The sequence below is a fragment of the Eleutherodactylus coqui genome, chromosome 8, assembly GCF_035609145.1.
Source record: "Eleutherodactylus coqui strain aEleCoq1 chromosome 8, aEleCoq1.hap1, whole genome shotgun sequence".
NCBI lineage: Eukaryota > Metazoa > Chordata > Amphibia > Anura > Eleutherodactylidae > Eleutherodactylus > Eleutherodactylus coqui.
The window spans coordinates 137874286-137888726 of NC_089844.1; the positions used below are offsets into that span (position 1 = coordinate 137874286).

Genomic DNA, 14441 nt, shown 5'->3' on the forward strand with positions numbered 1-14441 from the left:
CCTTAGTTACAAAAAGCCCCCTTTGCTTTGCGTATAAAAAGAGCATAAACTAACTAGAAAGTGTTTTTTTCTGTTTTCTCTCCCAATATTTTTTGTTAAGACTATTTTCAGACAGACCCCCAAAGAACCAAACCTAGATTTCCCCAGAACCCTGTTAGTGATCAATTTCCAATACCATTAAATAAACAGACAACAGGAATGCAAACTGGTCGGATAGAGTAACTTTAAATTCATTGTCATTTATTCACAGAAGGAAAAAAAAATATTTTACACGGCTTTTTTGAGGTAGGGTCGCTCGCTTTTTCACAAATCTTCTCAAATAAAGGGACATCATGTTACATTACCTTCTCTGCATAGTGCCAATTCTTAGAAGTAAAAAAAAAAAAAAGAAAATGCACAAAAAATCTGAAAAACTCAAAGTTGAAAAAAATAAAATAAAACTGTACAGCTAGTAAAAAGTGCAAAGGAAGCCATTGAGAGCAGCGTACGCAGGGTTAGATATGACGTGTCCTTCAGCCTCTACTGTCAGTATTTACCTATAGAACAAAATAGAATTCAGCGTCTCTTCCACATTTGTGATATATTCGATTACTGCAACATGCAGCAGCCTAAGCTCAGCCCTCGTGCAGGGGTCTTCCTCGGGTATACATGTGTGAAAGAAGCTAGTCCTGGCACTGTAATAAGGTTGGGAACGGTTTCCTTAGTACCTCAATACATTCGTGTAGACGAGTCCATCAGTATTATTGTTCCCAAGTCTACAACATTCCTCCTTCCCCATTAATCGTATTCATTAGATCGGGGCTGGGAATAGACAACGTCCTGGGCTACATTCTCCTTCTGGCACCCATTGTTAATATTCAGTGCAAGGGATACCAACTTAGTTGCCCCAGATATACTGGCAGTAGTAGTAGTTAGGGGTAAAGGGCCGCAGTGACTATGTGCGTGCCTTTAAGCAATCACAGAAACAGCATCTTGTAGTGAAATGGCAATTTTACCGGACAATAAGCCAGATATCGGGATATTAGCATTATTGAATTTTGCTTTTACAGTAGTTGGAAATACACAGTCTGCCTCAACCTGACAGATCAACTATTGAGGAGCTTTGGTCGACATCTTGTGCCCCATTTGTGGTTTTTGTTTTCCCCAACATTAACATCCAAAGCTAGAGATTCTAAATTCTTCTGGTTTCCCATTCCGAGAGCAGTGCATTGTGGGAGCTCAGATTACAGCTGTTAGGTCATAGAAAACTCATAATCAGCACAAACTATGTAAAGTATTTGCAAAATTCCACAATTTTACGTAGAAACCGAAATATTGAAAAAGGAGATTAAAAAATGCTTTACTGCCAACTCAAACTCCTCTATACTGAATGCGTTCTTCTTCCGTTACGCTACGGCACCCCCTGGCCTTGCACAGTTGGAAAAAAAATTGTCCCAAAGGCTCTTGTTGATCGCTTTTATCATATAGAAAGCAAATTAGGATTTTTTTTTTAATAACTCGTAGGACTATATACAGTATAGATTTAGTGAGATGTCACACTCTTTCCCACTCATGCCAAGAAGGGCAACGTTACTAAAGTGCAGGCTCAGATTTGGAACTGGGAGTAGTCCTCGCTCCTAATTAGTAAACTGTATGAACGTACAGTTTTGGGCAGCATTTAGGAACTTGGGGCCTGCAGTTATTTTGCCATGTTAACCCATCAAGGCAGGCAAGTGGTATCTGGGTTAAACTCAAAACAACTGAGGCACAATCCTATCGTCCAGTGGCATCAAAAGCTGCTGATATTGCAGGACTGATAATGCCAAGAGGCCACATTGGCACAGCCTGCCCTTTTGCCCTAGCTCACAGTACCCCAATTTTCATCTAATGCATGGATCAATGCCTAGTAGATAAATTAAAAAGAACCAAAGTATTTGCAATGTTGTCACCACGCAGATTTTCTGTACAAATATTTCCTTTATAAAGCTCTGATGTAAAAGTCAAAGAATCAATATATTAGGTGTGGCACAGTTCTCCGTTATTTACACAGCAAGATAGTTTACATTTCATGAAAATTACAAATGGCGACAGGGGGCGCGTTCTCATTGCTCGGTCGTAGGAGGTTTGGCTTTGGCCTCCTCCTTTTCAGTCTCTTTGTCTTTACTTTTCTTGGATTTCTTTTTTTTGTGTTTGTGTTTCTGGCCCTTTTCAGTCTCTGACTCATTGCCCGTGTGCTTCTTATGTTTCTTGTGTTTCTTATGTTTCTTATGCTTCTTCTTTTCCTTCTTCCTTTTCTTTTTGTCTGGGCTGCCTGTTGAGCTTGCACTGCTGCTACCGGAATCGCCCGGGCTGTGGCTTCGGCTACCGGCCGGACTACTTTGGCCTGTGGCAGGCAATGTACTATTACCAATATCAGTAGCATCCACGTGTTCATCGTCCTTGTTTTTGGTTTCCTGAGGGTCGTCTTGTTTGACCGAGGCCTCACTATCACTTTCATTATAATCGGGCACAAACGAGGCTTCATCAGTGTCCCTGGTCAAGTCTGTGGAGAGCCGTGTAGAACGGCTTTGAGGAGCCTTAGACTTTTCAGAGCCTTCCTTGTCCGTTTTTACCTCCGGTGAGGAACGTTTGGAGTGCGATGATTTTTTATCACTCGGGTCTTCTGAACTTTTTGATTTTGATGGGGTTTGCTCCTTCCCCTTTTCACTACCTTTGTCAGAAGACACTTTATCATTGTTGGTTTGCCGCTTAGATTCTGATGACTTTTGTTCTGCCCTTGGCTTGCGCTCTTGACCAGGGCTGTGGCTGCCGCTCTTAGAATCTCTTGGAACTTTCTTTGATTCTCTAGAGTCGTCTCTGGGTTTTGCTTTTTGGGAGCTGGACGACGAATCTTTGTTCCTGAGAGGCGATTCCTTTCTCCTCTCCTCTCTTCTCCTGGAACTACTGTGCTCCCGAGTGTCATAATCTGACTTTTTATCCTTGCCATCGCTGTCCAGCTTCTTTTCCTTTACCTTGTTATCATGCTCAGGCCTTCTTTCTCTATCTCTGCTTTCATGATCTTGTTTCCTATCCCTTTCTTTGCTGTCATGTTCTTGCCTCCTTTCTCTATCCTTGCTCTCGTGTTCAGTCTTCTTGTCCCGGGAATCATGGTCTTGCCTCTTGTCATGATCATTCTTTCTGTCTTTGTCTCTGCTGTCATGTTCTGTCTTTCGGTCTCTGTCATGATCTTTCTTCTCCCTCTCTCTGTTCTCATATTCTTGCCTTCTGTCTCTGCTGTCCCCATGGTCAGGCTTCTTTTCACGAGTAGGAGTAAAGTCTTTGTTGGAGCTGCCACGTCCCGCTTCCTGTTTTTCAGAAGACCTATCTTTCGAGGACTGTTGGTTGCGGTCAGAACTGCTATCATTTTGGGAACTTCCTTTTCTTTTATCAGAAGATTCCTTTTCAGTTGCAGGGCTATCTTTATCTTTCGATCTATTCTTGGTCTGGGTAACTGAGGTTTCCTTGGTGGATCTGGTATCTTGCGGCGTGCCTTCACCTCCCTGCTTTATTTCTTTTTCTGGCAAAATGACAGTAGATGCTGGTTTGGATACAACACTCACTGGTTTCCCAGTATTGGATGTTCCTTGTGGGTCCTTTGCATCATCGTCCTCAGACTCAAATTCATCCTTGTCCCATTTTGACTGTGGAACTTGAATCATTATTATGACATCTTCCGGTGGTGCCGTATTGTCATTGTTATACTCTTCTAAGGTCTTAATAACAGTTCTTTTGGCGTCTTGCTTTTCTTCTGCTTTCCGGACAGGACTTCCACCTGTGGAGCTTGTGCTGTTGAAAAAAATATATAATAATTACTACAAGTGAAATAAAAATGAAAGCTTTAGTCTTCTAAGTTCTCTGGTGTCTTGTAAAATATGCCATCACTACTAAATGAATTACTGTTGTGTGGAGAAGCTTACCAAGTCATACATACAAGTCATTAATTGCTAATACGAGTAGCATCTTAGCCCTTTCATCTTGGCCTGTCTTTGAATGATTTTAATGTATTGACATAATTGAATATTTTTTTAGATGCAACCACGTCCATGGGTGCATTTCTATAGCTACCTAGCATTGGTTGTTACAGTTCAGTTGGCATTTCAATGATAATCAACAAGTTCCTTTTTCCATGTGCTTTCAATTACTTGTAACCCACTTAACACATGACATTTAAAAGCTACATTTTATCTTACATTTATTCATACATGAGATTATTTTACTTATCCAATGTCTTTAAACAGTTATATATTTATTTAGGCAACAAGGATGCAATGAAATAACCCCCTCCACCTTCCCACGCAGGACCCCAAGTCCCTGCCATTTTGGAAGAAGCTGCAGCGGTCACGTGCCATTCATCATGCATACGACTCAGAATCACAGACTTCACCAGTGCTAATGCCATGAAAGGCATGTGACCACTGAAGTAGTTTGTTGACTGGCCAGTCATGTGCAAAATGAATGACACTTGACCTTTGCAGTTTCTTCCAGGAACATGTTTTTTCCATCTAGCTTAATAAACAGTGACAGAGCTTAGACAAGTGTTTTAGCTAGCTCATTCTAGCGATCACAAGAGGTACCAACCGGCAGGCCCCCAGCGATCAAAACTTTTGACCTGTCCCTATGATACGTCAAAAGTTTTTAGAAAGCACACTTAGGATGGTTTTACATAGGAAGACTGTTGAGCGCTTAATTGCCTGACAACTGTTCCAAAGTACTTTCACATAAATCAATCACTAAATGGAGGCGGAGCAAACCGGAGATCTTTTCTGGCCGCCTACCCACCTCGATTCAGAGTAAACAAGTAGTTATTCCTAGATGAATAACGGTCCGTTTACAAAGGCCAAAAACATTTGGTTTTTATGCTTGTATCACACAGACGTCGAACGAGACGCCAAAAAGGGCTCTTACACTTTAACCCATTTCCAACCAATAGAATATTTTTAAATCTAGGAAAACCCCCCTTTGAGATTCAAATTAGATATCTGCAATGCAAGGAATTTCCATGAGATCTAACCCATTTTAATACCTTGCCCTTATATTAACCCTTAATCAAATATACAGTCATTTTTGTGATGTTTAAAAGACATCTGTGATTGTTCCCAGTGAGAGAAACCACTTTTCATGGCTAACAAAAATACATGATGTTATAGCAAGAGCTTGCGAACCTCTCGGGCTCTTCAGGCTAAATGATTTTAGCCTGAAGAAGAGCCCGAGAGGTTCGCAAGCTCTTACTATATCATGTATTTTTGTCTACAAGATTACTTGGTTTCCCTTGCTGGGAACAATCACATTTTGCTTTACTGGCTAACATCATACTAAACGTTTGTTTTCATTAAAAGACATCTGAAACCATCCAGAATCATTCCTACCTGGTATAGTCCACCAAGGTGGACCCGGATCCATCAGGGGCAGGAACCTTGTTTCTTACTTTTCCCTTAACACGTTCTGTCTTTGGCTTGGCTGGGGCTGTTGGCTCATTTTTCTCTTGTACTTCTTCTGTTCCACTAGTTGCTTCAGTGTTGGCAATTTTTTTCCCAGTCTCTCTGTTCAGTTTAATCTTTTTCACAGTTGTCGGCACCGTTTTGTCTTTCTCTGGAATCTTCTCAGGTTTGACTATCTCTGCCTCAGATTTCACTTTAGAAGCAGGTGGTTTTGGAGCCTCAGTGGTCTCAACTTTTATATTCTTAGCAGGTTTTTCCTGTTCCTTTTCTGTAGATTTGTCATCAAGTTTTCGCTTCCGTTTTTCAGGTTTGGACTCAGCTGTTCTTGGTTTCTCTGCAGGCTTTTTGGACTTCTCTTCCTTAGTTGGCTTGTCCACCTTTGAGTCTTTTGTGTGGTCCTTTTTATCTTTCGACTGTTTATCCTGAGTGTCTTTTATTGCCCTAAGATGGACTTTACGAGGCAACATGGTTTTATCATCTTTTTGGCTGGAGACATGTTTTGAATTTTCGTTCTTCTGAGGTTCATCTTTGATCTTTTTCAATGATGGCTCAGTGCTCACTGGTTTAGCTTTCTCTCCATCTCCTGTTTTTTCAACCTTGATTACCTTGGAAGAAGTTTCTTTCTTGGTCTGGCCAACATCAGTTCTACGTTTCGTCTTATCAACTTTCACTTTGGGTTTCTCTCGTTTGTCCTTGTCAGACAGGGGCTTAGGCGCTATAGACTCAGCATCCATGGGCTCATCTCTAACAGGGGTGGCATCATCTTTGCTCGTGGCCACAAACATATGATCGCTTCTTTTGCCATCATCCCCATGTTGGTCTCTGTGTTTCCTAGAAGAATCAATTACACTCTTGGAAACACCTTCACTTTCGTCTTTCCGTCTCTTGCGATGTTTCTTATGTTTGTTTCCCCTTGAGTCGCTAGGTTCTCTTGAGATAAAAGTTTCTCTTTCCTTTGATTTTCTTGTATCCTTTGGTAGGTGCGTATCACGTGGTAGCAGTTTTTCCTGATAACCACCCCCCAAAGGGCGCAGTCGTGGTAGTAAAGGTGGTGGATAATTGTCTCTGTGGCCACGATTATAAGGAGAGTGTTCTCTTCGAGTCTGAGGTGGAAGGAGAAATCTGTTGTCAGGGAAATTTTCCCTACCGATAGGTGACCTTTGTCTTGGAATGGCATTCATTGCACATCCTTTATAATACTTTTCATACCAGTCCCTGTAAGTACGTTCCCATTCTCTATATGCATCCTTTTCATAAGGATCTCTAAGATCAGGCTGTCGACCGTACATAGCTTTGACATCATATGGCGGGAGTTCACGGTATCTGTTTGCATAATCTCGTTCCCCTTCAACTTGCTGAAGTAGCCTCTTATTAGCTGGAGAAGGTGGTCTGTACGGTGGAGATCTAGATCGAGAATGAAATCTCCTATATGGAGATCTTGACCTGGAACGAGGATATCCATGAGACCGGGACCTGGAACGGTAAGTACGCCCCTTTCCATGGGCTTTCCTCTGGTATGAAGGAGATCTTGAGAAAGATCGAGAACGTGATCGACTGAAAGACCGAGAATAAGAACGCGACCTTGAAGAGCCAGATCTTGATTTAGAGTAAGAGTAGGAACTTTTAGAGTAGGATGACCCAGAGTAAGGAGATTTTGACCTATCGAAGACAAAAGCAAACATACCATGAAAAAAGCAAAAACATATATTCCTTTTTACTGATAGCAAAGCAGTCATTACTAAACATCTACTAAAGCATGCATATGGTATTTGACCCAACCTGGTAATGGTCAGGTACGTGCACTTGCACAATACCATCATAAATACTGAGTTGGGGTATGGATAATTGCTATTTTTGGTAGTGATAGACAAAATCCTGAAAATGTACACAAAAAAATGCAAGGGATGATATAATTGCAATATACGCTAATGAAAATGAGGAAAAAATACTGATCATGCTTCAGAACTTACTCCTTTCTTACCTGGAATAAGAACGCTTCCGCTCTTTCTGAATTTTCTTGTATTCCAGCAGTTCTTTCGCAAAATCATTTGCAAATTCCTCAAGTTTTGATTTCTTCTTCTCTCTGAAGAAAAATGCAGAATTACACAAAAAAAGGGAAAAAAAAGTCAACATGCAAGTTGCTGTCTTTATGAGAGAAAAGAGAGCTGTATGCATAGTTGCCTCAGGTGTTCGGTTTCAGGATGTTGTCTCATCACAAAAGCGATTGATAGCTGCTATTCAGTAACTTCACTACGCTCCCATGGAAGAGTTGGTCTTTCACCATTAAGCCCTCCATACACTTTAAGACCCTTTTAGACGGAATGATTATTGTTCAAAAAATTGTCTAAACAAGTGAAAGTTAACGATAATCGTCCAGTGTAAACGCACGCTAACGACCAAACGATGAATGATAATCAGATTTTGTTCGGTGTTCCTTTTAAACAGACAAATATCATCGTTGGCTCGTTCACTTAACGTTCAGTGTAAATAGAGACCGTTCGGTCCTTCTTATCCACTTATACAGCGAATGTGAACTGAACGATTTCTCATTTGAATGAGCCGGCGATGTATCTGCCTGTATGAGAGAGAACGAGCCAGTGGTGACGTCATTAACTTGTTTAAACGATAATCTTTTGGTGTAAACTGACTCCAAGTCGTCTGGTATAAACTGACCCCAAGTGGGACTGGACGACTCACTGTAAATGGGAGAAGCTCAACATTCTCCCTACAGATAATGTCGAAGTAAAAGAAGGATTGGGGGATGTTGAATTTTAATACCTGATCATATTGTTCCCCGGGAGATAAGCCGCTGCCAGACCGCAACTTACCTCTATATACAAACGTTCAGCCTAGCCAAAAGCGCAAGTGCACGGGGGAGCCGGTGGACATGGCTGTCAGTGAATAGTTCAACTGAAAACTGTTGAGTGAATGGGTACCTTTTAGCTGAACATACAAATTAGACCACATGTCAAACATAAGGTCCATGGGCCAAATCTGGCCCGCCACCTGGTTTCATGTGGCCCATGAAGTGAATTCCCCCCCCCCCTCCCCCCGTGGGCCCCGGCCGCACAGATTCAGCTCTGACAGGCTCCGCTCCCCGCACGCAGCCCATTGTGGCTGTACTGCGTGCGGAGGACAGTACCATGCTGATTGGGCCACCTCTGCAATATACAATGCTGACAGGCCTGAGGGCAGGCTGCAGGAAAACCCGTCTAATAAGATATGAGCTTCCGAATGAAAATGTAAACAGAGCCTATGGATGTGTTCCCACATAGCACATTGTGCTTCTAAAGACTGTATACATGTAACTATTCCTTAACAGTTGAGTAGCAGTTACATTTATACAGTCTTACAATTACAGGCTGATGTGGCCCTCGGTGAAAATTAGTTTTGACACTCCTGGTTTAAACTAACATCGAGTGAACTCGCCAACTACCTAACGTGTGTTATAGGATTGTCGATCATTCGATTGCTCAGGAGGGTAGGGGGAGTAGGGGGCATTTTAGAGGATGGGGCATATTGAAATTCAAGGTAGATAAGCTACCACTAGAGGGGTCTGGGCAGCAGCTTCTTCCTCTCTCCCCACTGAGAACGCATGTATGGGGCAAGGGGTCTGGAGAAGCATTTGTTCAGATAGCTACGGAAGGTGTAGAGTTACCTTTAGTAGTATGAAGTAAAAGCAAGTTTCCCAGTACCTGGTGTTCATAGTGCAATATACTACAGCACGTTTATATAAAATCATTATTAACTTATAACTTTACCACACACTGCACAATTTAATACTGAAGCACCCTGAAAACAAATAGGCAATAAGTTCAGCTGAGTAAGGCTCTATTCATATAACGTTTCATTAATACATTTAGTGTATGTGTTCCCGGCGCATATGCGAATGTGAACATAGATCCCAGATTCACCCAAGCGAGGCCAAAAAGAATGTGACATTTGATCTGTCAGGTCTGCAAATTTTTTAGATTTTGTGAACTGTAATAATAAATTACATTAATTAAAAACCTCATTACCACACAGTATAAGGGAGGTTTCACATTTGTGTCGGAATCTCTGGCCAGAGGTTCAGTCACAGATGCAGCTGAAAATACCGGAAGAAGGGCACTGCATGGTCTAAAAACCGTCCAGTGGGGCGAACCCATTATAGCAAATAGGTTCCGGTGGGAGCTGTTCGTTTCCGTCCAGAGTCAGAAACCGTTCTGCTGTGAGGACTCACGTTTCCTGCTCCCCGAACAGAGCAGGAAAGCAGGATCCCCAACACAGGTGTAAAAGCACCCTATAATACAATATATATTTTTTACAGCATGGAGGCCTAAGGACGACGTACGTGTAAAAAGAATATGTCAAAGCCTTCCGTTAGAGGCATACGTTAGGAAAATCTCCCATCATATACCCACAAAGGAGGGCTCAAATGCATTCTGGACAGAGCCTAAGTACAATGAGAGGTATTCATTTTTTTTCTTTTGCAATTTCTAAGCCAAACACGCTTTTAATTGAACCTTAAAAAGCGTACTTACTCCTCCTTTAGTCGCCTCTGCTCTCTATAAAACTCTTCTTTAGAGAGAGGTGGTGCCAGGGCCTGTGCAGGAAGAGCATTAGTATGTGCTGCCTGAACTGCTGGAGTGACCCACGGAGCAGACACTGTAGCAGGTGCTGATGGGAAGCCTGGAGGTGGAACATTGTAGCCAGCGGCAGGAGGCTGTCCAGGTGGGAACTGTGGCGGGAACTGAGGTGGTGGCACGCCAGGAGGCAACTGAAGCCCATGGGGTGGTGGTGGAGGAAAGAGAGGTGTTGGTGGAGGGACATATACAGGACCCGAGGATGTCAAAGATGGGACTTGGTTTCTCGGTGGACGATCACTGTGAGGGTGGCGGCCACGGCTATGGCTAAAGACAACAAAAAAGAAAATTGATGAAAACCTAATCGAACTCACGTGTAAAAAAAAATACAATAGTTCTTGACTTATACATTTGCCCTGGTCTCCAGTCATACCTGTTATTTCAGTAAAGTTATTAAAGGTTAAGAAACCACTCCAAAATATGGTGCTCATACATTGTACATGGCCACTGGCAGACATTGTAAGGTCAAATACTAAGCTATAAGGCCTCATGTCCACGGGGAAAATCAGGCCCGCTACGGATTCTACATGGAGAATCTGCAGCGGGTCCCTCCTGCCCCGCGGACATGAGCGCTGAAAATAGGAATTTAAAAGAATTTACCCATCCGGAGCGGTTCGGGAAAGTCTTCTCTTCCTCACGGCTGGATCTTCTTTTTCGGCCGGTGGATGAACTCGTCACGCCAGCGGCACGTCGTCGACGTGCCGCGCGCATGCGCCGGGCACATCCGCCGAGCCGAAGCAAGAAAGATCCGGCCGTGAGGAAGAGAAGACCTTACCGGTCCGCTCCGGATGGGTAAATTCTTTTAAATTCCTATTTTAGGTCTCCCGCGGATCCGGACGGCTTCCATAGGCTTCAATAGAAGCCCGCGGGAGCCGTCCCCACGGGAGACCCGCACGAAAATGGAGCATGGTCCAGATTTTTTCATGCTCCATTTTTTTTTAAATCCCTTTTATTGACCATCCGCGGGTATCTACCCGCGGGTGGTCAATGCATCCCTATGGGGTGCGGATCCGCGCGCGGGAGAAGAGTTAAAATCCGCTGCGGATTTTAATTCTTCTTTTGCCCGTGGACATGAGGCCTAAGTCTTCTTATTAAATAAGCATGGCATTATAATACTAACCCGTCCCATCCTAGGTGTGGCCTTGGTCCCGAAGGTCTTGGTATATTGGCTCTCATCAATGGAGCTGTGAAATAAAAAAAACGAGTGAAAATATATCCCTTATATTTGTTGTTAGTTTGCTTAATTTTAGGTAGCAAGTAGAAGTTCCCTAGGACCCTGGCAAATAGTCCAATCTTTCCTTGTAATTCCCTTTCTCCCTATTCTTACTTCAAAGCTTTGGTAGAAACTTAGCAGTTAGTTTTGTACTTTATGCCATCCGCTTAAGACACATTTTTCTTCTGCTGACTGCAGTAAAATATTAAGGCATTCTGTTTACTTTTGCTTCTTGCTTCTCACTTCAGGCAAAAATTGCTCATATGCGAGGAAAATACCTACTCAACCTAGTTCAGGTCCAGCTGTTGGCACATCCACTTGTAGCCTGGTTCTGACACCAGGTCATGTGGTGTGGAGTCTTCTCCCCCCTCCTCATTGTTGGGGACATCATTGCAGGGGCTGGCTATTTGGCTCATTCCAATAACTAAGCCAGCCCCCTTTGCATCACAAGCAATGCAGAGACAAGGGGACTAGCTTAGTTATTGAAATGGACCAAACCGCCCCCTGCACAATGACAACAGTACAATGTGAGTGGGGAGGAAGTCGTCATACTATGTGATGTCAGAGCTGGGCTAGAAACTGTGATGCCAGAGTAGCTCCACCCAAATTGGATTGAGTATTTTTCCTGAGTAACACCTTTACTATTAGTATTACTTAAAGAAACCACTGCAATAGGACTGACAGCTGTCTAGAGGGCAACGTGGAAGCAAATCTTTATAAAAGATCACATAAAACTGGCTCATTTTCAAAAAGTGAAGCTGTAATTTCGGCACATATTAGCATCCAAATTACATCTGCTATGCCTGGAATTCCCCCAGTACAGCTGAACTTGGCTACCCATAACATTCTAGTACAGCCACAATGCAGGACCTCCTGAAGTTCACCTGAGCCAAACTATGAGTCCTATGGTGATCCAAGTGCACTCAGAGGTGGTCAGGGCATTCCAACTATAATATGGATGGCAAATTGAGAGCCGCACACCACAATATTTTTCTACATTTAGCCATGTGTGCCTAAGAAACAAAAAATACAAAACCTGTGGAGTAACTAGGTTTTTTATAATAAAATGATCCTGATTCCAGAAAAACAAAGATGGAAGGGGAAAATGATAGAGGGGCGGTAGGTGGAGAGAGAGGGTGGGGAGAAAGAACGAGGGGCGGCGGTAGGTGGAGAGAGAGGGTGGGGAGAAAGAACGAGGGGCGGCGGTAGGTGGAGAGAGAGGGTGGGGAGAAAGAACGAGGGGCGGCGGTAGGTGGAGAGAGAGGGTGGGGAGAAAGAACGAGGGGCGGCGGTAGGTGGAGAGAGAGGGTGGGGAGAAAGAACGAGGGGCGGCGGTAGGTGGAGAGAGAGGGTGGGGAGAAAGAACGAGGGGCGGCGGTAGGTGGAGAGAGAGGGTGGGGAGAAAGAACGAGGGGCGGCGGTAGGTGGAGAGAGAGGGTGGGGAGAAAGAACGAGGGGCGGCAGGTGGAGAGAGAGGGTGGGGAGAAAGAACGAGGGGCGGTAGGTGGAGAGAGAGGGTGGGGAGAAAGAACGAGGGGCGGCGGTAGGTGGAGAGAGAGGGTGGGGAGAAAGAACGAGGGGCGGTAGGTGGAGAGAGAGGGTGGGGAGAAAGAACGAGGGGCGGTAGGTGGAGAGAGAGGGTGGGGAGAAAGAACGAGGGGCGGTAGGTGGAGAGAGAGGGTGGGGAGAAAGAACGAGGGGCGGTAGGTGGAGAGAGAGGGTGGGGAGAAAGAACGAGGGGCGGTAGGTGGAGAGAGAGGGTGGGGAGAAAGAACGAGGGGCGGTAGGTGGAGAGAGAGGGTGCGGAGAAAGAACGAGGGGCGGTAGGTGGAGAGAGAGGGTGCGGAGAAAGAACGAGGGGCGGTAGGTGGAGAGAGAGGGTGCGGAGAAAGAACGAGGGGCGGTAGGTGGAGAGAGAGGGTGCGGAGAAAGAACGAGGGGCGGTAGGTGGAGAGAGAGGGTGCGGAGAAAGAACGAGGGGCGGTAGGTGGAGAGAGAGGGTGCGGAGAAAGAAAGAGGGGCGGTAGGTAGAGAGGGTGAGGAGAAAGAAAGAGGGGCGATAGGTAGAGAGAGGGTGGGGAGAAAGGGGCGATAGGTAGAGAGGGTGGGGAGAAAGAGGGGCAGTAGGTAGAGAGAGAGAGGGGCGGGGAGAAAGAGGGGCAGGAGGCAGAGAGAGAGAGGGGCGGGGAGAAAGAGGGGCAGGAGGCAGAGAGAGAGAGAGGCGGGGAGAAAGAGGGGCAGGAGGCAGAGAGAGAGAGAGAGAGAGAGAGAGAGAGAGAGAAAGGGTGGGGAGAAAGAGGGTTGGTATGAAGAGAGAGGGTGGGTAAGAAACAGGGGTCGTAGAGTGAGAGTGGGGAGAAAAGGGGGTGGTAGAGAGAGATAAAACTTTCGCCATGAGCTGAAAAAGGTTAAGAAACACTGGCATAGGTAGTCTAAGACACTACACTCTGCTTTGATTGAACATTAGAGGGCCACTTTAACCCCATTAGGACATGGCCTATTCTGGGCTTAAGGACCCAACGATTGTTTGGGGATTTTCAGTTCCACTTTTAAAGAGCAATAACTTTTTACATTTGTCCGTCGACATGGCCGTATAAGGGCTTGTTTTTTACAAGGTAAACTATAGTTTTTATTGGTACTATTTTTTTTCTCTACAGCGTCAATCATGCAGCATAAATCACAATACATTTTTTCTGCGGGTCAGTACGATTACATTACCAAAACCCCCTTTTTTAAAAATTATATTATTTTGCATCGTTGCATTCAAAGTCGCATAGCTTATCTTTTTCCATGGACGGAGCTCTATGAGGGCTTGTTTTGGGCGTCATAGCTGTAGTTTTTATATGTACCATTGGGGTACATTCGGCTTCACTTTTATTGCGCTTTTTGGGAGGTAAAATGAATAAAATAAGCATTTTGCCTTAGTGTTCTTTTACGGCTTTCGCTGCGCAGGATAATTAGTGTGCTCAAATTATAGTACAGACACGATGATACCACATGTGGTGTTTTTCTTACATTTTTACGTTTTTTCATACAAATAGGGGAAAATGAACAAAAAGGCTTTGTTTTTTTAATTTTTTTTTTTTTTTACACTGTTCATGTCCCTGAAGGAGACCTGATCCATAGCAGCTATGATCGCTATTAAAA

The 14441-nt window shown here is 44.1% G+C and overlaps 1 protein-coding gene across 2 annotated transcripts in view; it reads right to left on the minus strand.

Annotated features, from left to right (window-relative positions):
• Nucleotides 1-219: 219 nt before the first annotated feature.
• The window catches only part of RBBP6 (RB binding protein 6, ubiquitin ligase), a 51506-nt gene continuing 37284 nt past the window's right edge, over nucleotides 220-14441 (minus strand). Inside the window, exons 13-17 of one of the 2 annotated variants that reach the window (XM_066576539.1) lie at nucleotides 11202-11265; nucleotides 9980-10348; nucleotides 7438-7539; nucleotides 5385-7115; nucleotides 220-3804 (exon numbers count right to left, since the gene is read on the minus strand). In XM_066576539.1, coding sequence (XP_066432636.1) covers nucleotides 2082-3804; nucleotides 5385-7115; nucleotides 7438-7539; nucleotides 9980-10348; nucleotides 11202-11265 — 3989 coding nt within the window. In that variant the 3' untranslated portion in view covers nucleotides 220-2081. The remainder of the gene's footprint in view (nucleotides 3805-5384; nucleotides 7116-7437; nucleotides 7540-9979; nucleotides 10349-11201; nucleotides 11266-14441) is intronic. The other variant, XM_066576540.1, reaches the window with a different exon arrangement.